Genomic DNA, 24,850 nt, shown 5'->3' on the forward strand with positions numbered 1-24,850 from the left:
CAAAGCTTGCCCAGTGTAATGGGGTCTATAGACTATCTAGCTTCACTTACACTACCTAATTTTTGGTTTAGCTTATTCCTAAAAATTTGCAACAAATTTTGGGCACGTGTCACATTGAAGCAACACCTCTCTGGTGAGATCCTATTGACGATTAATGTTTTCATCAGGAACCAGTTTTATTTTATTTTTTTATTTTTTTACAGAAATAGCTTGAAGGGGTTGTTTGGGATTAAACTTCTCCCTATCATTGTGCCTCCACTGCCAGACCCTCTAACTTCCTAATACACTTGCACTGCTAATACCTCTTAGTTACAGAATTCGGGGCACTCGCCATGCACTCCTCCACCACTGCACTCTGCACAGGGCCGTCTTTAATATTGATTGGACCCTGGGCAAAAATTTACTTGGGCTCCCTGGATCCCGCCTTCCCTCACCTTAGCAGGCAATCACGCCCTCCACCACAACACACACAAAAAATCCACACATCTGGTAGAGTACAGTGAATGACTGTAAATACTTCCAGTTCTGAAGACTCCAGCGGCTCAGGATCAGTGCTCTGGGCAGCTGGGCTCAGGCTGGAAGTGGGCACCGCTCTGCAGGAAGGAGACCAGTGCTCGGCTCACGCTAGTGTTACAGTGCACCCCACAGTATGCAGTATAGCACCCTATAGTATACAGCACCACACAGTATGCAGTATAGCACCCCACACTATACAGTACCCCACAGTATATAGTAGAGCAGTATAGCAGCCCACAGTATACAGCACCCCACAGTATACAACACCTCACAGTATACAGTAGAGCAGTAGAGCACCTCACCGTATACAGCACCCCAAACTATACACGATACAGCACCCCACACTATACAGTACAGCAGTATAGCACTCCACACTATACAGCACCCACAGTATACAGCCCCCCACAGTATACAGTACAGCAGTATAGCACTCCACAATATACAGCACCCACAGTATACAGGCCCCCCACACTATATACAGGCCCCCCATACTATATACAGGCCCTCCCCCCACACTATACAGGGAGTGCAGAATTATTAGGCAAGTTGTATTTTTGAGGATTAATTTTATTATTGAACAACAACCATGTTCTCAATGAACCCAAAAAACTCATTAATATCAACGCTGAATATTTTTGGAAGTAGTTTTTAGTTTGTGTTTAGTTTTAGCTATTCTAGGGGGATATCTGTGTGTGCAGGCGACTATTACTGTGCATAATTATTAGGCAACTTAACAAAAAACAAATATATACCCATTTCAATTATTTATTTTTACCAGTGAAACCAATATAACATCTCAACATTCACAAATATACATTTCTGACATTCAAAAACAAAACAAAAACAAATCAGTGACCAATATAGCCACCTTTCTTTGCAAGGACACTCAAAAGCCTGCCATCCATGGATTCTGTCAGTGTTTTGATCTGTTCACCATCAACATTGCATGCAGCAGCAACCACAGCCTCCCAGACACTGTTCAGAGAGGTGTACTGTTTTCCCTCCTTGTAAATCTCACATTTGATGATGGACCACAGGTTCTCAATGGGGTTCAGATCAGGTGAACAAGGAGGCCATGTCATTAGTTTTTCTTCTTTTATACCCTTTCTTGCCAGCCACGCTGTGGAGTACTTGGACGCGTGTGATGGAGCATTGTCCTGCATGAAAATCATGTTTTTCTTGAAGGATGCAGACTTCTTCCTGTACCACTGCTTGAAGAAGGTGTCTTCCAGAAACTGGCAGTAGGACTGGGAGTTGAGCTTGACGACATCCTCAACCCGAAAAGGCCCCACAAGCTCATCTTTGATGATACCAGCCCAAAACAGTACTCCACCTCCACCTTGCTGGCGTCTGAGTCGGACTGGAGCTCTCTGCCCTTTACCAATCCAGCCACGGGCCCATCCATCTGGCCCATCAAGACTCACTCGCAATTCATCAGTCCATAAAACCTTAGAAAAATCAGTCTTGAGATATTTCTTGGCCCAGTCTTGACGTTTCAGCTTGTGTGTCTTGTTCAGTGGTGGTCGTCTTTCAGCCTTTCTTACCTTGGCCATGTCTCTGAGTATTGCACACCTTGTGCTTTTGGGCACTCCAGTGATGTTGCAGCTCTGAAATATGGCCAAACTGGTGGCAAGTGGCATCTTGGCATCTGCACGCTTGACTTTTCTCAGTTCATAGGCAGTTATTTTGCGCCTTGGTTTTTCCACACGCTTCTTGCGACCCTGTTGACTATTTTGAATGAAACGCTTGATTGTTCGATGATCACGCTTCAGAAGCTTTGCAATTTTAAGAGTGCTGCATCCCTCTGCAAGATATCTCACTATTTTTGACTTTTCTGAGCCTGTCAAGTCCTTCTTTTGACCCATTTTGCCAAAGGAAAGGAAGTTGCCTAATAATTATGCACACCTGATATAGGGTGTTGATGTCATTAGACCACACCCCTTCTCATTACAGAGATGCACATCACCTAATATGCTTAATTGGTAGTAGGCTTTCGAGCCTATACAGCTTGGAGTAAGACAACATGCATAAAGAGGATGATGTGGTCAAAATACTAATTTGCCTAATAATTCTGCAGTCCCTGTATACAGGCCCCCCACACTATATACAGGCCCCCCACACTATATACAGGCCCCCCACACTATATACAGGCCTCCCCACACTATATACAGGCCCCCCACACTATATACAGGCCCCCCACACAGTTTACAACACTCCACTATACAGTAGTTTACAGTATATTAGCATAACAGCCCCTGTCACCTTTTTCTGATGTAATCTTCACAAAAAAAGCTCCAAACTTCTCCAGCAACACTTCCGGTAGGACCTGTGATGACCTCATAGCCATGTGACCAGTAATATTGCTAGGTTACTGGTCACATGGTGATGATGTCATTAAGGTCCTAGATCACATTCACAGCTCTAACAGTACGATGCCTGGACTCAGTGCTGGCAGGCATGGCATGGCAGCACCCCCTGTGTAGCTGACAGCCTGACATCCGGGGCAGTGGCTAGCAGGGCTCAAGAGGCAGCTGCCTTGGGCCCCCCAGGAGAAACTGGGCCCGGGGCAGCTGCCCCTTTTGCCCCTTGGTAAAGACGGCCCTGACTGCATTTTCACTGATGTCACGGCCAGGCCTTCCATCATGCACTGAGACAGAATCCCTGGCCAAATGGTTGTAATGGCTCGTGTGAATTTGATGTGGGATGGGGAACTGACCTCACCACCAATTGGCTAGTCAGCACATGCACGATTGCTTCCTGGAGGTCGGAGGAATGGCACATGCGCTGGCAGGCCAAATGTTCATGATGTGCTTCATAGGCTTATCCACACTGCTCTGGATCCACAGGCAGGGTACAGTAGATGGAGTCCAATGCAGGTAAAATCAAGCCTGTGTGGGAGGAGCCATTTGAAGAAGGGAGCAGTGAAGGTTAGAAGGTGTAGTGGGCAAGGTTTGTTGCCATGAAAGAGGTGTAGTGGGTGTTTGCAGTTTGGGATGAGATGGCAGTATACAGCACTATGGGAAAAATTTGGGTTGTAAACAGTGGGACACAGGAGAATAGAGTTTGAAGCGACAATTCAAAATTTGGAGAGAGGTACATCAGTATGTTCAGTATACTAACAGATGTTTGTTGTTTTTTTACAACCTGTCTTTTTGGAGCTTTGACTTTTTTATTTTTCTGTTAACTTTTTTTATTTTTTGTGGGACAAGTTGTACTCACATTTGACCACACTATCTGAGGGGTTAAATGTCCATGATCAGCAATACTGCCAATTGCGAACATTAGCCACGGGTGTCTGCTGTGTGAAACAGCAGTCACACCATTGCTATGGCACCCACTCCAGAGCGGGCACCATCTTTAAAGACTCAACATGTGACGTACAATTACGTCACATGTTATGAAGGGGTTAAACCAGATCAATAGATAATTTTAGTGCCCAGCCCATTAATTCCGTCTGTTAAACAGCAATTTAAAACTGAATATTGTCAAACACCAGTATGAACATACTGTTACATGTTTGTCTTAAATTGCATGGTCACTTTTAGCATGAGGAAGAACCTTATGTTAGATGATAATTACATACAAGGGATGATAAGGCACATCATTATCCCCTTCCCATTTTTACTTCCAAAAGTCACAACGTCTTTATTTTCCTGTTTACATTGCTGTATGTTTTTTTGCAGAACAAGTTATACATTCTAATGGCATCATTTAATATTCCGTATGATGGGAAGCAGGGGAGTAGCTAAAGGCTCATGGGCCCTGGTGCAAGAGTTCAGCTTGGGCCCCCCCCCCCCCCCCTTCAATCAGAACTGGTGCACCTAGCTTTTCTGCTGCCCAAGGCAAATATTGAAATGACCCCCCCCCCCCTTCCCTTCAGTCCTACTGTTAAAGGGGTTGTCCTCTTTTTACTACTGATGACCTATCTTCAGGATAGGTCATCAATATCAGATCAACCGGGGTTTCTTCAGCACCCCGACGATCAGCTATTTAACCACCTCCGGACCGCCTAACGCACATGTGCGTTCCAGAGGTGGCAGGCTGGCGCACAGTCACGCATATATGCGTCATCTCGCGAGACGCGAGATTTCCTGTGAACGCGCGCACACAGGCGCGCGCGCTCACAGGAACGGAAGGTAAGCGAGTGGATCTCCAGCATGCCAGCGGCGATCGTTCGCTGGCAGGCTGGAGATCCGAATTTTTTAACCCCTAACAGGTATATTAGACGCTGTTTTCATAACAGCGTCTAATATACCTCCTACCTGGTCCTCTGGTGGTCCCTTTTGTTAGGATCGACCACCAGAGGACTCAGGTAGGTCAGTACAGTCGCACCAAACACCACACTACACTACACTACACTACACCCCCCCCCCGTCACTTATTAACCCCTTATAAACCCCTGATCACCCATGATCACCCCATATAAACTCCCTGATCACCCCCCTGTCATTGATCACCGCCCTGTCATTGATCACCCCCCTGTCAGGCTCCGTTCAGACGTCCGTATGATTTTTACGGATCCACGGATACATGGATCGGATCCGCAAAACGCATACGGACGTCTAAATGGAGCCTTACAGGGGGGTGATCAATGACAGGCGGGTGATCACCCATATACACTCCCTGATCACCCCCTGTCATTGATCACCCCCCTGTCATTGATCACCCCCCTGTAAGGCTCCATTCAGACGACCGCATGATTTTTACGGATCCATGGATACATGGATCGGATCCGCAAAGCGCATACGGACGTCTAAATGGAGCCTTACAGGGGGGTGATCAATGACAGGCGGGTGATCACCCATATACACTCCCTGATCACCCCCTGTCATTGATCACCCCCCTGTAAGGCTCCATTCAGACGTCCGCATGATTTTTACGGATCCATGGATACATGGATCGGATCCGCAAAACACATGCGGACGTCTGAATGGAGCCTTACAGGGGGTGATCAATGACAGGCGGGTGATCACCCATATACACTCCCTGATCACCCCCCTGTAAGGCTCCATTCAGACGTCCGCATGTGTTTTGTGGATCCGATCCATGTATCCATGGATCCGTAAAAAATCATGCGGATGTCTGAATGGAGCCTTACAGGGGGGGTGATCAGTGACAGGGGGGTGATCACCCTGATCACCCCCTGTCATTGATAACCCCCCTGTAAGGCTCCATTCAGACGTCCGCATGTGTTTTGCGGATCCGATCCATGGATCCGTAAAAATTATACGGACGTCTGAATGGAGCCTTACCAGGGGCGTGATCAATGACAGGGGGGTGATCCGGGAGTCTATATGGGTGATTACCCCCCTGTCATTGATCACCCCCCTGTCATTGATCACCCCCCCTGTCATTGATCACCCCCCCTGTCATTGATCACCCCCCCCTGTAAGGCTCCATTCAGACATTTTTTTTTGGCACAAGTTAGCGGAAATTTTTTGTTTGTTTTTGTTTTTTCTTACTAAGTCTCATATTCTACTAACTTGTGTCAAAAAATAAAATCTCCCATGAACTCACCATACCCCTCACGGAATCCAAATGCGTAAACATTTTTAGACATTTATATTCCAGACTTCTTCTCACGCTTTAGGGCCCCTAAAAAGCCAGGGCAGTATAAATACCCCACATGTGACCCCATTTCGGAAAGAAGACACCCCAAGGTATTCCGTGAGGGGCACATTGAGTCCATGAAAGATTGAAATTTTTGTCCTAAGTTAGCGGAAAGTGAGACTTTGTGAGAAAAAAACCAAAAAAATCAATTTCCGCTAACTTATGCAAAAAATAAAAAATTTCTAGGAACTCGCCAGGCCCCTCATTGAATACCTTGGGGTGTCTTCTTTCCAAAGTGGGGTCACATGTGGGGTATTTATACTGCCCTGGCTTTTTAGGGGCCCGAAAGTGTGAGAAGAAGTCTGGGATCCAAATGTCTAAAAATGCCCTCCTAAAAGGAATTTGGGCCCCTTTGCGCATCTAGGCTGCAAAAAAGTGTCACACATCTGGTATCGCCGTACTCAGGAGAAGTTGGGGAATGTGTTTTGGGTGTCATTTTACATATACCCATGCTGGGTGAGAAAAATATCTTGGTCAAATGCCAACTTTGTATAAAAAAATAGGAAAAGTTGTCTTTTGCCAAGATATTTCTCTCACCCAGCATGGGTATATGTAAAATGGCACCCCAAAACACATTCCCCAACTTCTCCTGAGTACGGCGATACCACATGTGTGACACTTTTTTGCAGCCAAGGTGGGCAAAGGGGCACATATTCCAAAGTGCACCTTTCGGATTTCACCGGTCATTTTTTACAGATTTTGATTGCAAGGTACTTCTTACACATTTGGGCCCCTAAATTGCCAGGGCAGTATAACTACGCCACAAGTGACCCCATTTTGGAAAGAAGACACCCCAAGGTATTCCGTGAGGGGCACGGCGAGTTCCTAGAATTTTTTATTTTTTGTCACAAGTTAGCGGAAAATGATGATTTTTCTTTTTTTTTCTTTTTTCCTTACAAAGTCTCATATTCCACTAACTTGCGACAAAAAAAAAAAATTCTAGGAACTCGCCATGCCCCTCACAGAATACCTTGGGGTGTCTTCTTTCCAAAATGGGGTCACTTGTGGCGTAGTTATACTGCCCTGGCAATTTAGGGGCCCAAATGTGTGAGAAGAACTTTGCAATCAAAATGTGTAAAAAATGACCGGTGAAATCCGAAAGGTGCACTTTGGAATATGTGCCCCTTTGCCCACCTTGGCAGCAAAAAAGTGTCACACATCTGGTATCGCCGTACTCAGGAGAAGTTGGGGAATGTGTTTTGGGGTGTCATTTTACATATACCCATGCTGGATGAGAGAAATATCTTGGCAAAAGACAACTTTTCCCATTTTTTTATACAAAGTTGGCATTTGACCAAGATATTTTTCTCACCCAGCATGGGTATATGTAAAATGACACCCCAAAACACATTCCCCAACTTCTCCTGAGTACGGCGATACCAGATGTGTGACACTTTTTTGCTGCCAAGGTGGGCAAAGGGGCACATATTCCAAAGTGCACCTTTTGGATTTCACCGGTCATTTTTTACACATTTTGATTGCAAAGTTCTTCTCACACATTTGGGCCCCTAAATTGCCAGGGCAGTATAACTACGCCACAAGTGACCCCATTTTGGAAAGAAGACACCCCAAGGTATTCCGTGAGGGGCATGGCGAGTTCCTAGAATTTTTTATTTTTTGTCGCAAGTTAGTGGAATATGAGACTTTGTAAGAAAAAAATAAAAAATAAAAATCATCATCATTTTCCGCTAACTTGTGACAAAAAGTAAAAAGTTCTATGAACTCACTATGCCCATCAGCGAATACCTTAGGGTGTCTACTTTCCGAAATGGGGTCATTTGTGGGGGTTTTCTACTGTTTGGGCATTGTAGAACCTCAGGAATCATGACAGGTGCTCAGAAAGTCAGAGCTGTTTCAAAAAGCGGAAATTCACATTTTTGTACCATAGTTTGTAAATGCTATAACTTTTACCCAAACCATTTTTTTTTGCCCAAACATTTTTTTTTTATCAAAGACATGTAGAACAATAAATTTGGCGAAAAATTTATATATGGATGTCGTTTTTTTTGCAAAATTTTACAGCTGAAACTGAAAAATGTCATTTTTTTGCAAAAAAATCGTTACATTTTGATTAATAACAAAAAAAGTAAAAATGTCAGCAGCAATAAAATACCACCAAATGAAAGCTCCATTAGTGAGAAGAAAAGGAGGTAAAATTCATTTGGGTGGTAAGTTGCATGACCGAGCGATAAACGGTGAAAGGAGTGTAGTGCCGAAGTGTAAAAAGTGCTCTGGTCATGAAGGGGGTTTCACCTAGCGGGGCTGAAGTGGTTAAAGAGAGGGCAGCGCTCATATGAGAGCTGCTTTCTCTGTTCTGTTCTGCTCGCCATAGCATTTGCAGTGATGAGCAGGTAAACAGACCAGAGAAGGCAGCGCTCATACAAAAAAAAAGACATTCAACCCCTTTAAAGACATACTTGGAAAACATTACTTACAGCGCTACAGAACATACAGGGTAATACAGTGCCACATATGTACCTCTTACATCCAGTGACTTCTCTTCTCTGATTTAGATATTCTCTTTCCTCTTCTTCTCCTGTTAGACCAGACCTCCATGGTGACTTTTTTCAGCCACGTCTCGTTTCTGCAGAGTTTAACAAATGGACATCTTACTTTCCTACTTTTCCTCCTCCTCAACTTCTCAACACCCCATCCTGCCACCCCCAATACTGTGTCCACTGTGCTCCGCAAAACTTTCCTGCAGAAACAGTCCCCCTGAAAATACTGGTACCACACAGAAAAAAACACCCCTTTATATTGTGCACTAGTGCAAAAAAATCCCCCCTTCCTTTCAGATCAGACCCCCATATAAAACCCTAAATAAGATCCCCCATCTCAGACCAAACCCCCTTTAGACCTCTATGTCAGACCCCCATTAGACCTCCATGTAAGACCCTGACCCAATATAAGACCTCAGATAAGACCCCAATTAGACATCCAGACCCCCATATCAGACCTCTAGACCCCCATTAAATCTCCAGACTCCCACTAGACCCCCATTAGACCTCCAGACCCCTATATCTGACCCCATTAGACCTTCAGACCCTCAATCAGACCACCAGACCCCCCCCCATTCAGACCTCCATTAGACCTCTCCAGACCCCCCAGTCAGACCTCTCCAGACCCCCCAGTCAGACCTCTCCAGACCCCCCAGTCAGACCTCTCAAGACCCCCCCATTAGTCTTCTCTTCTCAGGGACCGCGCTGCAGTCATCTGACCTCCTGCAGCGTCAGGTCAGAGTGCGCTCTGCACACCCTGACACTGCAGGCAGCCAGGACACAGCAGAGCGGGCTCTGAGAAGAGCAAGCAGGAGGAGGGGTAAGTACTGGACATCGCTCACAGCACTTTTCTTCCCCTCCTCCTGCAGGCTAGTGAGCACTTCCATTATTGAAGCACTCGCTAGTATTCCCTTTATAGGATGCACTGCATCTTATAAAGGAAAAAGTACAGTACCACTGGCAAGGGGGGCCCTCTAGGCCCCCTGGCTTAGGGGCCTGGTCGCAATCGCGACCACTGCGACCCCTATTGTTACGCCAGTGATGGGAAACTGGAAAATATATTTATTGGGTGGAATTGTTCTGTCTTTTTTTGCAGGTTTAGTTTTGCAGTGTAAACATTTTTCAATTTTCTTTTTCCTTTTTGAAAGGCAAAGCGATAAAAAAAATAATTTGGCCATTTTTGGACCAATAATGTTTATTGTTTAGTGTTTATTATTTTCATATGTAAAAGGGTAAGGGGAGTCTATAGAAAAATGGCTCAATAGGAGCCTAAAGGGCTTGTGCAGCAATTTATATTGATTTATATAATGATTAGGATAGGTCATCAATAGAGTTGAGCGAACACCTGGATGTTCGGGTTCGAGAAGTTCGGCCGAACATCCCGGAAATGTTCGGGTTCGGGATCCGAACCCGATCCGAACTTCGTCCCGAACCCGAACCCCATTGAAGTCAATGGGGACCCGAACTTTTCGGCACTAAAACGGCTGTAAAACAGCCCAGGAAAGGGCTAGAGGGCTGCAAAAGGCAGCAACATGTAGGTAAATCCCCTGCAAACAAATGTGGATAGGGAAATGAATTAAAATAAAAATTAAATAAATAAAAATTAACCAAAATCAATTGGAGAGAGGTCCCATAGCAGAGAATCTGGCTTCCCGTCACCCACCACTGGAACAGTCCATTCTCAGATATTTAGGCCCCGGCACCCAGGCAGAGGAGAGAGGTCCCGTAACAGAGAATCTGTCTTCATGTCAGCAGAGAATTAGTCTGCATGTCATAGCAGAGAATGAGGCTTCACGTCAGCCACCACTGCAACAGTCCATTGGCATATATTTAGGCCCAGCACACACACAGGCAGAGGAGAGAGGTCCCGTAACAGAGAATCTGGCTTCATGTCAGCAGAGAATCAGTCTGCATGTCATAGCAGAGAATGAGGCTTCACGTCACCCACCACTGCAACAGTCCATTGGCATATATTTAGGCCTAGCACACAGGCAGAGCAGAGAGGTCCCGTAACAGACAATCTGGCTTCATGACAGCAGAGAATCAGTCTGCATGTCATAGCAGAGAATGAGGCTTCACGTCACCCACCACTGCAACAGTCCATTGGCATATATTTAGGCCTAGCACACAGGCAGAGCAGAGAGGTCCCGTAACAGACAATCTGGCTTCATGTCAGCAGAGAATCAGTCTGCATGTCATAGCAGAGAATCAGGCTTCACGTCACCCACCACTGCAACAGTCCATTGGCATATATTTAGGCCCAGCACCCAGGCAGAGGAGAGAGGTCCCGTAACAGAGAATCTGTCTTCATGTCAGCAGAGAATCAGTCTGCATGTCATAGCAGAGAATCAGGCTTCACGTCAGCCACCACTGCAACAGTCCATTGGCATATATTTAGGCCCAGCACCCAGGCAGAGGAGAGAGGTCCCGTAACAGAGAATCTGGCTTCATGTCAGCAGAGAATCAGTCTGCATGTCATAGCAGAGAATCAGGCTTCACGTCAGCCACCACTGCAACAGTCCATTGTCATATATTTAGGCCCAGGCACCCAGGCAGAGGAGAGAGGTCCCGTAACAGACAATCTGGCTTCATGTCAGCAGAGAATCAGTCTTCATATCATAGCAGAGAATCTGGCTTCCCGTTACCCACCACTGGAACAGTCCATTCTCAGATATTTAGGCCCCGGCACCCAGGCAGAGGAGAGAGGTCCCGTAACAGACAATCTGGCTTCATGTCAGCAGAGAATCAGTCTTCATATCATAGCAGAGAATCAGGCTTCACGTCAGCCACCACTGCAACAGTCCATTGTCATAAATTCAGGCCCAGCACCCAGGCAGAGGAGAGAGGTCCCGTAACAGACAATCTGGCTTCATGTCAGCAGAGAATCAGTCTGCATGTCATAGCAGAGAATGAGGCTTCACGTCACCCACCACTGCAACAGTCCATTTTCATAAATTTAGGCCCAGCACCCAGGCAGAGGAGAGAGGTCCCGTAACAGAGGATCTGGCTTCATGTCACCAGAGAATCAGTCTGCATGTCATAGCAGAGAATCAGGCTTCACGTCACCCACCACTGCAACAGTCCATTTTCATAAATTTAGGCCCAGCACCCAGGCAGAGGAGAGAGGTCCCGTAACAGAGGATCTGGCTTCATGTCACCAGAGAATCAGTCTGCATGTCATAGCAGAGAATCAGGCTTCACGTCAGCCACCACTGCAACAATCCATTGGCATATATTTAGGCCTAGCACACAGGCAGAGGAGAGAGGTCCCGTAACAGACAATCTGGCTTCATGTCAGCAGAGAATCAGTCTTCATATCATAGCAGAGAATCAGGCTTCACGTCAGCCACCAATGCAACAGTCCATTGTCAGATATTTAGGCCCAGCACCCAGGCAGAGGAGAGAGGTCCCGTAACAGAGGATCTGGCTTCATGTCACCAGAGAATCAGTCTGCATGTCATAGCAGAGAATCAGGCTTCACGTCAGCCACCACTGCAACAATCCATTGGCATATATTTAGGCCTAGCACACAGGCAGAGGAGAGAGGTCCCGTAACAGACAATCTGGCTTCATGTCAGCAGAGAATCAGTCTGCATGTCATAGCAGAGAATGAGGCTTCACGTCACCCACCACTGCAACAGTCCATTTTCATAAATTTAGGCCCAGCACCCAGGCAGAGGAGAGAGGTCCCGTAACAGAGGATCTGGCTTCATGTCACCAGAGAATCAGTCTGCATGTCATAGCAGAGAATCAGGCTTCACGTCACCCACCACTGCAACAGTCCATTTTCATAAATTTAGGCCCAGCACCCAGGCAGAGGAGAGAGGTCCCGTAACAGAGGATCTGGCTTCATGTCACCAGAGAATCAGTCTGCATGTCATAGCAGAGAATCAGGCTTCACGTCACCCACCACTGCAACAGTCCATTGTCATAAATTCAGGCCCAGCACCCAGGCAGAGGAGAGAGGTCCCGTAACAGACAATCTGGCTTCATGTCACCAGAGAATCAGTCTGCATGTCATAGCAGAGAATGAGGCTTCACGTCAGCCACCACTGCAACAATCCATTGGCATATATTTAGGCCTAGCACACAGGCAGAGGAGAGGTTCATTCAACTTTGGGTAGCCTTGCAATATAATGGTAAAATGAAAATAAAAATAGGATTGAATGAGGAAGTGCCCTGGAGTCCAATAATATATGGTTATGGGGAGGTAGTTAATGTCTAATCTGGACAAGGGACGGACAGGTCCTGTGGGATCCATGCCTGGTTCATTTTTATGAACGTCAGCTTGTCCACATTGGCTGTAGACAGGCGGCTGCGTTTGTCTGTAATGACGCCCCCTGCCGTGCTGAATACACGTTCAGACAAAACGCTGGCTGCCGGGCAGGCCAGCACCTCCAAGGCATAAAAGGCTAGCTCTGGCCACGTGGACAATTTAGAGACCCAGAAGTTGAATGGGGCCGAACCATCAGTCAGTACGTGGAGGGGTGTGCACACGTACTGTTCCACCATGTTAGTGAAATGTTGCCTCCTGCTAACACGTTGCGTATCAGGTGGTGGTGCAGTTAGCTGTGGCGTGTTGACAAAAGTTTTCCACATCTCTGCCATGCTAACCCTGCCCTCAGAGGAGCTGGCCGTGACACAGCTGCCTTGGCGACCTCTTGCTCCTCCTCTGCCTTGGCCTTGGGCTTCCACTTGTTCCCCTGTGACATTTGGGAATGCTCTCAGTAGCGCGTCTACCAACGTGCGCTTGTACTCGCGCATCTTCCTATCACGCTCCAGTGCAGGAAGTAAGGTGGGCACATTGTCTTTGTAGCGTGGATCCAGCAGGGTGGCAACCCAGTAGTCCGCACAGGTTAAAATGTGGGCAACTCTGCTGTCGTTGCGCAGGCACTGCAGCATGTAGTCGCTCATGTGTGCCAGGCTGCCCAGGGGTAAGGACAAGCTGTCCTCTGTGGGAGGCGTATCGTCATCGTCCTGCCTTTCCCCCCAGCCACGCACCAGTGATGGACCCGAGCTGCGTTGGGTGCCACCCCGCTGTGACCATGCTTCATCCTCATCCTCCTCCACCTCCTCCTCATCCTCGTCCTCCTCGTCCTCCAGTAGTGGGCCCTGGCTGGCCACATTTGTACCTGGCCTCTGCTGTTGCCAAAAACCTCCCTCTGAGTCACTTCGAAGAGACTGGCCTGAAAGTGCTAAAAATGACCCCTCTTCCTCCTCCTCCTCCTCCTCCTCCTGGGCCACCTCCTCTTCCATCATCGCCCTAAGTGTTTTCTCAAGGAGACATAGAAGTGGTATTGTAACGCTGATAACGGTGTCATCGCCACTGGCCATGTTGGTGGAGTACTCGAAACAGCGCAACAGGGCACACAGGTCTCGCATGGAGGCCCAGTCATTGGTGGTGAAGTGGTGCTGTTCTGTAGTGCGACTGACCCGTGCGTGCTGCAGCTGAAACTCCACTATGGCCTGCTGCTGCTCGCACAGTCTGTCCAGCATGTGCAAGGTGGAGTTCCACCTGGTGGGCACGTCGCATATGAGGCGGTGAGCGGGAAGGCCGAAGTTACGCTGTAGCGCAGACAGGCGAGCAGCGGCAGGATGTGAACGCCGGAAGCGCGAACAGACGGCCCGCACTTTATGCAGCAGCTCTGACATGTCGGGGTAGTTGTGAATGAACTTCTGCACCACCAAATTCAGCACATGCGCCAAGCAAGGGATGTGCGTCAAATTGGCTAGTCCCAGAGCTGCAACGAGATTTCGCCCATTATCACACACCACCAGGCCGGGCTTGAGGCTCACCGGCAGCAACCACTCGTCGGTCTGTTGTTCAATACCCCGCCACAACTCCTGTGCGGTGTGGGGCCTGTCCCCCAAACATATGAGTTTCAGAATGGCCTGCTGACGTTTACCCCGGGCTGTGCTGAAGTTGGTGGTGAAGGTGTGTGGCTGACTGGATGAGCAGGTGGAAGAAGAGGAGGAGGAAGCCGAGAAGGAGGAGGTGGCAACAGGAGGCAAAGAATGTTGCCCTGCGATCCTTGGCGGCGGAAGGACGTGCGCCAAACAGCTCTCCGCCTGGGGCCCAGCTGCCACTACATTTACCCAGTGTGCAGTTAGGGAGATATAGCGTCCCTGGCCGTGCTTACTGGTCCACGTATCTGTGGTTAGGTGGACCTTGCTACAGATGGCGTTGCGCAGTGCACACTTGATTTTATCGGATACTTGGTTGTGCAGGGAAGGCACGGCTCTCTTGGAGAAGTAGTGCCGGCTGGGAACAACATACTGTGGGACAGCAAGCGACATGAGCTGTTTGAAGCTGTCTGTGTCCACCAGCCTAAATGACAGCATTTCATAGGCCAGTAGTTTAGAAATGCTGGCATTCAGGGCCAGGGATCGAGGGTGGCTAGGTGGGAATTTACGCTTTCTATCAAATGTTTGTGAGATGGAGAGCTGAACGCTGGCGTGTGACATGGTTGAGACGCTTGGTGACGGAGGTGGTGGTGGTGGTGTTGGTGGTACATCCCCTGTTTGCTGGGCGGCAGGTGCCAACGTTCCTCCAGAGGCGGAGGAAGAGGCCGAGGCGGCAGCAGCAGAATAGGCCGAGGCGGCAGCAGCAGAAGAGGTAGCAGGGGGAGCCTGAGTGACTTCCTTGGTTTTAAGGTGTTTACTCCACTGCAGTTCATGCTTTGCATGCAGGTGCCTGGTCATGCAGGTTGTGCTCAGGTTCAGAACGTTAATGCCTCGCTTCAGGCTCTGATGGCACAGCGTGCAAACCACTCGGGTCTTGTCGTCAGCACATTGTTTGAAGAAGTGCCATGCCAGGGAACTCCTTGAAGCTGCCTTTGGGGTGCTCGGTCCCAGATGGCGGCGGTCAGTAGCAGGCGGAGTCTCTTGGCGGCGGGTGTTCTGCTTTTGCCCACTGCTCCCTCTTTTGCTACGCTGTTGGCTCGGTCTCACCACTGCCTCTTCCTCCGAACTGTGAAAGTCAGTGGCACGACCTTCATTCCATGTGGGGTCTAGGACCTCATCGTCCCCTGCATCGTCTTCCACCCAGTCTTGATCCCTGACCTCCTGTTCAGTCTGCACACTGCAGAAAGACGCAGCAGTTGGCACCTGTGTTTCGTCATCATCAGAGACATGCTGAGGTGGTATTCCCATGTCCTCATCATCAGGAAACATAAGTGGTTGTGCGTCAGTGCATTCTATGTCTTTCACCGCTGGGGAAGGGCTAGGTGGATGCCCTTGGGAAACCCTGCCAGCGGAGTCTTCAAACAGCATAAGAGACTGCTGCATAACTTGAGGCTGAGACAGTTTCCCTGGTATGCATGGGGGTGATGTGACAGACTGATGGGGTTGGTTTTCAGGCGCCATCTGTGCGCTTTCTGCAGAAGACTGGGTGGGAGATAATGTGAACGTGCTGGATCCACTGTCGGCCACCCAATTGACTAATGCCTGTACCTGCTCAGGCCTTACCATCCTTAGAACGGCATTGGGCCCCACCATATATCGCTGTAAATTCTGGCGGCTACTGGGACCTGAGGTAGTTGGTACACTAGGACGTGTGGATGTGGCAGAACGGCCACGTCCTCTCCCAGCACCAGAGGGTCCACTAACACCACCACGACCATGTCCACGTCCGCGTCCCTTACTAGATGTTTTTCTCATTGTTATGGTTCACCACAACAACAAATATATTATTTGGCCCAATGTATTGTATTCAAATTCAGCGGGATATAAATTTGAGGCCTAGTATTTAGGCGCTGGGTGACCGGTATGGATTTAGTGACAGAATTAGACTTGGAAATGCACAGAAGCGTGTGTGTGAAGTTATTCTGAATGACCCTATGTGCACCTTTAATATGATCTACCCTTTTAGGGATAGATTTCAAATAGCTCTGATATAGCAGAAACGACTAAATTATGAAATTGCTAAATTGGGAATTGTATTTCAACCCAGAACAAAAAATGTGCTTTGACGGACACTAAATAACTTTCCCAGCCACAACAGGACAGCGGTAACGAGAGATTTAGCGGGATATAAATTTGAGGCCTAGTATTTAGGCGCTGGGTGACAGGTATGGGTTTAGTGACAGAATTAGATTTGGAAATGCACAGTAGCGGGTGTGTGAAGTTATTCTGAATGACCCTATGTGCACCTTGAATATTATATACCCTTTTAGGGATAGATTTCAAATAGCTCTGATATAGCAGAAACCACTAAATTATGAAATTGCTAAATTGGGAATTGTATTTCAACCCAGAACAAAAAATGTGCTTTGACGGACACTAAATATCTTGCCCAGCAACAACAGTACAGCGGTAACGAGAGATTTAGCAGGATATAAATTTGAGGCCTAGTATTTAGGCGCTGGGTGACAGGTATGGGTTTAGTGACAGAATTAGACTTGGAAATACACAGTAGCGGGTGTGTGTGAAGTTATTCTGAATGACCCAATGTGCACCTTGAATATTATATACCCTTTTAGGGATAGATTTCAAATAGCTCTGATATAGCAGAAACCACTAAATTATGAAATTGCTAAATTGGGAATTGTATTTCAACCCAGAACAAAAAATGTGCTTTGACGGACACTAAATATCTTGCCCAGCAACAACAGTACAGCGGTAACGAGAGATTTAGCAGGATATAAATTTGAGGCCTAGTATTTAGGCACTGGGTGACAGGTATGGGTTTAGTGACAGAATTAGACTTGAAAATACACAGTAGCGGGTGTGTGTGAAGTTATTCTGAATGACCCAATGAACACCTTGAATATTATATACCCTTTTAGGGATAGATTTCAAATAGCTCTGATATAGCAGAAACCACTAAATTATGAAATTGCTAAATTGGGAATTGTACTTCAACCCAGAACAAAAAATGTGCTTTGACGGACACTAAATATCTTTCCAAGCAACAACAGTACAGCGGTAACGAGAGATTTAGCAGGATATAAATTTGAGGCCTAGTATTTAGGCGCTGGGTGACAGGTATGGGTTTAGTGACAGAATTAGACTTGGAAATACACAGTAGCGGGTGTGTGTGAAGTTATTCTGAATGACCCAATGTGCACCTTGAATATTATATACCCTTTTAGGGATAGATTTCAAATAGCTCTGATATAGCAGAAACCACTAAATTATGAAATTGCTAAATTGGGAATTGTACTTCAACCCAGAACAAAAAATGTGCTTTGACGGACACTAAATAACTTTCCCAGCTACAACAGGACAGCGGTAACGAGAGATTTAGCGGGATATAAATTTGAGGCCTAGTATTTAGGCGCTGGGTGACAGGTATGGGTTTAGTGACAGAATTAGACTTGGAAATACACAGTAGCGGGTGTGTGTGAAGTTATTCTGAATGACCCTATGTGCACCTTCAATATGATCTACCCTTTTAGGGATAGATTTCAAATAGCTCTGATATAGCAGAAACCACTAAATTATGAAATTGCTAAATTGGGAATTGTATTTCAACCCAGAACAAAAAATGTGCTTTGACGGACACTAAATAACTTTCCCAGCTACAACAGGACAGCGGTAACGAGAGATTTAGCAGGATATAAATTTGAGGCCTAGTATTTAGGCGCTGGGTGACAGGTATGGGTTTAGTGACAGAATTAGACTTGAAAATACACAGTAGCGGGTGTGTGTGAAGTTATTCTGAATGACCCAATGTGCACCTTGAATATTATATACCCTTTTAGGGATAGATTTCAAATAGCTCTGATATAGCAGAAACCACTAAATTATGAAATTGCTAAATTGGGAATTGTACTTCAACCCAGAACAAAAAATGTGCTTTGACGGACACTAAATAACTTTCCCAGCTACAACAGGACAGCGGTAACGAGAGATTTAGCAGGATATAAATTTGAGGCCTAGTATTTAGGCGCTGGGTGACAGGTATGGGTTTAGTGACAGAATTAGACTTGAAAATACACAGTAGCGGGTGTGTGTGAAGTTATTCTGAATGACCCAATGTGCACCTTGAATATTATATACCCTTTTAGGGATAGATTTCAAATAGCTCTGATATAGCAGAAACCACTAAATTATGAAATTGCTAAATTGGGAATTGTACTTCAACCCAGAACAAAAAATGTGCTTTGACGGACACTAAATAACTTTCCCAGCTACAACAGGACAGCGGTAACGAGAGATTTAGCGGGATATAAATTTGAGGCCTAGTATTTAGGCGCTGGGTGACCGGTATGGATTTAGTGACAGAATTAGACTGGGATATGGCCAAAAAATAACCACACTATTGCTGGTTAAATGCACTTGGTGACGGGCGCAGCTTGCCCCTGATGTAGTATATGGCCAAAAAATGAACAGACTATTGCTGGTTAAATGCACTTGGTGTCACAGCTTGACCAACCACACTACTGAGGGTTAAATGCACTTGGTGACGGGCGCAGCTTGCCCCTGATGTAGTATATGGCCAAAAAATAAACAGACTATTGCTGGTTAAATGCACTTGGTGTGACAGCTTCACCCTGATGTAGGCTTTAGCCAGAAAACAACCACACCATTGAGGGTTAAATGCACTTGGTGACAGGCGCAGCTTGCCCCTGATTTTGTATATGGCCAAAAAATGAACAGACTATTGCTGGTTAAATGCACTTGGTGTGACAGCTTCACCCTGATGTAGGCTTTAGCCAAAAAACAACCACACCATTGAGGGTTAAATGCACTTGGTGACAGGCGCAGCTTGCCCCTGATTTTGTATATGGCCAAAAAATGAACAGACTATTGCTGGTTAAATGCACTTGGTGTGACAGCTTCACCCTGATGTAGGCTTTAGCCAAAAAACAACCACACCATTGAGGGTTAAATGCACTTGGTGACAGGCGCAGCTTGCCCCTGATTTTGTATATGGCCAAAAAATGAACAGACTATTGCTGGTTAAATGCACTTGGTGTGACAGCTTCACCCTGATGTAGGCTTTAGCCAAAAAACAACCACACCATTGAGGGTTAAATGCACTTGGTGACAGGCGCAGCTTGCCCCTGATTTTGTATATGGCCAAAAAATGAACAGACTATTGCTGGTTAAATGCACTTGGTGTGACAGCTTCACCCTGATGTAGGCTTTAGCCAAAAAACAACCACACCATTGAGGGTTAAATGCACTTGGTCGCAGCTTGTGCTGGCGCACCACAAGACACAAAATGGCCGCCGATCACCCCAGAAAAATGTGACTGACAAACGGTCTGGGCAGCCTAAAAACAGTGAGCAATTGAGGATCAGCAGCTCAATGATCCACAGCTGCAGATCGATCAGTTAATCAAGTCCTTTGGAGGAGTTAATCTGCCTAATCTCGCCCTACTGTCGCAGCCGCAACCTCTCCCTACGCTAATCAGAGCAGAGTGACGGGCGGCGCTATGTGACTCCAGCTTAAATAGAGGCTGGGTCACATGGTGCTCTGGCCAATCACAGCCATGCCAATAGTAGGCATGGCTGTGATGGCCTCTTGGGGCAAGTAGTATGACGCTTGTTGATTGGCTGCTTTGCAGCCTTTCAAAAAGCGCCAAGAAAGCGTCACAAAAGCGCCAAGAAAGCGACGAACACCGAACCCGAACCCGGACTTTTACGAAAATGTCCGGGTTCGGGTCCGTGTCACGGACACCCCAAAATTCGGTACGAACCCGAACTATACAGTTCGAGTTCGCTCATCCCTAGTCATCAATATCTGATCGGCGGGGGTTCGACACCCGGCACCCCCGCCGATCAGCTGTTTGAGGAAACGGCACTCCATGCGAGCGCCACTTCCTGGTCATTACACTACACATCATCTCCTATGGAGCTGTGGCATAGTATAATTACAAGTACAAGTAGTAATTACAAGTAAAAGTAGTTATGTACTTGTAATTACACTTGCTACCGAGAGGACGGGCACTATAATTACAGTTTTATTGGTTCTGTTTTTGCGGAGTTCCTACGGGGTAAATCTGACCTGTTACTTTCCTTCTCCAGGTCAGTACGATTACAATGATACCACATTTGTATAGTTTTTATTGCGCTTTAATACTGAACAAAAACAAATATACAAACACAAAACTCTTTTTGTGGGGTGATCTGTACTTTTCATTGATACCATTTTGGGGTGTCTATGATTTTTTGATCACTTTATGTTTAATTTTTTGTCGAAGGAGAAGCGACCCAAAAATGGCGAATCGACAATATCTTTTGCGTTTTGCTGTTTGCTGTATGGGAATATTTTTATATCTTAAAGAGGACCTTTCACCACTCCTGACATGCCTGTTTTAATAGTTACATGCATTCTCTATGGAATAACAATTCTGGAGACTCTCTTCTTATGGCTCTATGTTGTGCCATTCCTGTATTATTTCTACTAGAAGTTATGAATCAATTGCTAGCAGTCTGCATTAAGGGTACAGAGGGGAGGTAACCAGTTGAGGGGGGTGTACCTGCACAGACTGACTCTATCCAATCAGTGCTGCCATGTTCATGGGTACACCCCCCCCAACTTGTTACCTCCCCTCTGTACCTTTACTGAAGGCTAATAGCAATTAAATTATAACTTCTAGCAGGAATAATAAAGGAACAGCACAGCATAGAGTCATAAGAATAGATGCTCCAGATTTGTTATCACATCGGGAATGCATGTATAAATTAAAACAGACATGTCAGGAGTGGTGAAAGGTCCTCTTTAATAGTATGAGTATTTTTGCATGTGGCGATGCCCATGATGCTTATTTTTTATTGTTTATGCATTTTTATTTTGCGGAAAGGGGAGTGATTTGAATTTGTTTTTTTATATTTTTCAAAAACTTTTTTTGTACACTTTTTTTTATATAGCTCCCATAGCATTAGAGTCTATGAAGATATTATGATGTTCCTATAGAGCTTTGGAATACAGAAGCTGCTGCCCACACACACTCTGGGTCCCCCAACCCTCGCTAGGCGGAGCCGGAACAAACCTGGACTCAGTTCTGTGTTTTTGCACTCCCAGATGAGAGGTTGACCACGACATCTGAGGGGTTAAAAGTATGTGATCGACTTTATTGTCGATCACATACATTAGTCCCAGGTGTCTGCAGTTTAAAACAGCAGACCCCTGTTGGTTATGGCGCCTGCTGTGCTCATGTACGGGCACCATCTTTAAAGTGTACGCATGTACAGCGCTGGTCGGAAATGGGTTAAATACCTGACTTCTGCCGTACATTTACAGCAGATGTCGGGAAGGGGTTAAGATCAGTACATGTCCACTATAAATTCCTTATTCCTCTTCTTAGAACAGTGGCCACATTCTGATGTTAAATAAGGCTTTACTGATATCCTGTGTCTAGTAAACCTTTCTCCTTCTCCTATAAGCAGCTACAATGGTTCTTGGCGGTCATCTGGATGCATGGAAATAGTTCTGCAACTCTTCCTCTTGGATTGATCATAGCCTTTTTATAACCCACTCGGACCTGTGTTCTCCCCTCCTATCAGTCATCTGTGCTTATTTTACCCATAATGAAGTGTTAACTGAAAATGAAAAGATTATTTTCAATCCTGTCCCAAATTACTTTTCAATCAAATCATTTTATTGCAAAATTGTTCTTTAAATAGGGAAATACAAAAGCAAAGAGACGGAATCATGTAGAGTCTTATAGTTAAAATAATAGTCTTTTCCACCCAAGAAAAGGTGTCAGCAAAAAGCTACAGGACATTTAACACTTAAGACATTAAAAACTGCCTTCCACATGATTGTAAAACCGGATGGTAAAATAAGCACTGGATGTTCAGAGCACATTTCTGGCTCTGCTTAACCTCCTGAATATCACACCAAGTTTTGTTCATGAAGTGGGAATTGTGTGTACTCCTGTATGTTTTATGCTCTGTACTTCCAACAGAAAGGGGTATTTTTTTTTTTTGAAACTCAATATTCATTGAAAAATATTTTTAAAGAATTTTGGCAGTGGCCGTGAGGGGAAGATGTTATCCACTAGTATAATAGTAGATGTAGAATTTAGGATGACAGCATGATAGCTCTATTGTTCCCCTGATAGGCCTGGATAAAGATGTTCACAGAAGAGTATTGGAGGTATCAGTGTAATGTGTGATACTCTAATTGAGTCACTCATCCTCCTTCCCTCTCTGGTCACAGTGAACAGTCCGAATGAGAAAGTCAAGCGATGCTATTTGCTGTGCTAAAAGTCCAAACAAAAGGGGAAGTTAAATGGCTAGGACAGGAAGTAGAAAGAATGGAGTGACCAGAAAATGACATCCAGAAAACCATCCACCCATTTTTTGTAGAATGTTCACATATAGGCTGCTAAACTGTGAGAAAAACGAATCTGATGGTAGTGTCCCTTTAAAGAGGTTAAACATATTAAAAGGCAGGGAAGGTGTTTAAGACATTTACCCGTTCAAACCCCCTCCACTCAATCATCACTACTCCCATCCTCCCGGCTGAGCTTTTTTTTTTTACATGACTGCAGAGCTGAGGTTACCGTATACCCCATGTGACCACTGCACCCAGTCTTGTGCCATATACGCTGAGGCCATTGTATACGTGAAGTCATTAATGTAGCAACCAACATGACAACCTGGCTGCAGCAGCGGGGAGGATAGGAGAAGCACTCCTAATCCCTTTAATGAATGCACTATATCTGCCATATTATTATGGTTTAGACAGGCATCTCAAACTGCGGCCCTCCAGCTGTTGCAAAACTACAACTCCCACAATGCCCCGCTTTAGGCTGATACCTGTAGGCTGTCCGGGCATTGTGGGAGTTGTAGTTTTGCAACAGCTGGAGGGCCGCAGTTTGAGATCCCTGGTTTAGAGCAAATCTGTGGGTCCTCAGAAACCAGGACATGGCAACACCTGGGCCTCACTGAAGTGTCAAATATGGACTAAAGGAATATGAATTACTGCAATTATGAACCATGTTTTCTATTATTCTGGCTGTAGCTTAGTGATATATGACTAATATTGAGCTTTTACTCTTGTTTTCAGGTACACATCCTCAGTTAAATATGACTCGGACAAGCATTTTATTGACAATATATACATGCCGGTAGGATTGGGAGTGTCTTCATGTAGTCAGACTGTGATCTGCATTCCTAACTGTACATGGCGCAACTACAGAGCAGAAATTCACTTTCAACCAAAGAATAAGCCTCAGAGGTTTATGAGCACCACAATTGTCTATCCAAAGCGCACAAAAACCGTGTACACTACTACTTTGGATTACAACTACAAGAAATGTATGAGGCGCTTTCTCTCCAGCATAGAGCTTGAGTCAGCTGAACATGTGGGCAACGACTGCTTTGTGGATGAATACTGATGCCCACCGTCCTGCCTTAGAAAACAACGGAGAGCATGGAGCCTTTAAAGAACTTCAAACTGTCAGAACCTACAGGAGCTCCTTCTAAGGCTCCAAGATGATTGATAAATGTATATATGAAAGTCTTTCACCCTGAAACTACATGCTTAGTATGAAATCTGATAGACCTAATTTAGGGAACTCTTTATTCCGCAGAATAACTGCTGATTTTATTTTATTTTTTTACCTTTACTCATAACACTGTGTAAATGCCTGGGACATTTATATGACTGTGAACATGGAAACTATACTCTGATCACCAAGGCACAGACAATGTATTTTATGTGCCAGGTCATGGACAATATAGAAATGTACTGGACACTAAAATAAAAGGAAATATTGTCAAATGATTTGGTCTAGTCAATGCCACATCTTCTATTTTTATATGGCCAGTAATAGGGACAAGAAGCATCTAGATCTTGGCCTGTGAAAAACGTTATATTAACTCCATAAAAAAATATATATAATTATGAAAGAGGCTTATAACTGGTTTATGTATGCAGCTTGTAATTGTAAAATCGGAACACTCTGGTATAAATACATATGCCATATCTAATACCCTCAGGGGCGCCGTGCATGGCATTTATTTCTGAAAGAACTTCTGTCTGGTTATTGGGTGCAAAGTTTTTAATTTTACATCCCTTTCTTTTGAATAAATAATAAAGCACTTTAATGGGAAAATATGAAATGATATTGTTTATATATGTCTGAATTACATCAATGCTACACCAAATGGTAAGTGTACAAAGTTGGCGTTGCCAGATGTAAATTTGTAGTTGACAGAAAACTGTAGCAGCATTTCCTGGCACTTTTACCATAGTGAAAATCAACTTGCAAAAAACTGTAGATATTCTCTGTATGTTAAGATTCTACAATTGTTTAAACAGGG

At 45.6% G+C, this 24,850-nt stretch overlaps 1 protein-coding gene across 1 annotated transcript in view; it reads left to right on the plus strand.

Moving 5' to 3' along the window:
• Positions 1 to 24,650, plus strand: part of RFLNB (refilin B) — a 51,932-nt gene extending 27,282 nt beyond the window's left edge. Inside the window, exon 3 of the mRNA XM_044286691.1 lies at positions 23,592 to 24,650. Coding sequence (XP_044142626.1) covers positions 23,592 to 23,922 — 331 coding nt within the window. The 3' untranslated portion in view covers positions 23,923 to 24,650. The remainder of the gene's footprint in view (positions 1 to 23,591) is intronic.
• Positions 24,651 to 24,850: the final 200 nt, after the last annotated feature.

The sequence above is a fragment of the Bufo gargarizans genome, chromosome 3 (genome assembly GCF_014858855.1).
Source record: "Bufo gargarizans isolate SCDJY-AF-19 chromosome 3, ASM1485885v1, whole genome shotgun sequence".
NCBI classification, from domain to species: domain Eukaryota; kingdom Metazoa; phylum Chordata; class Amphibia; order Anura; family Bufonidae; genus Bufo; species Bufo gargarizans.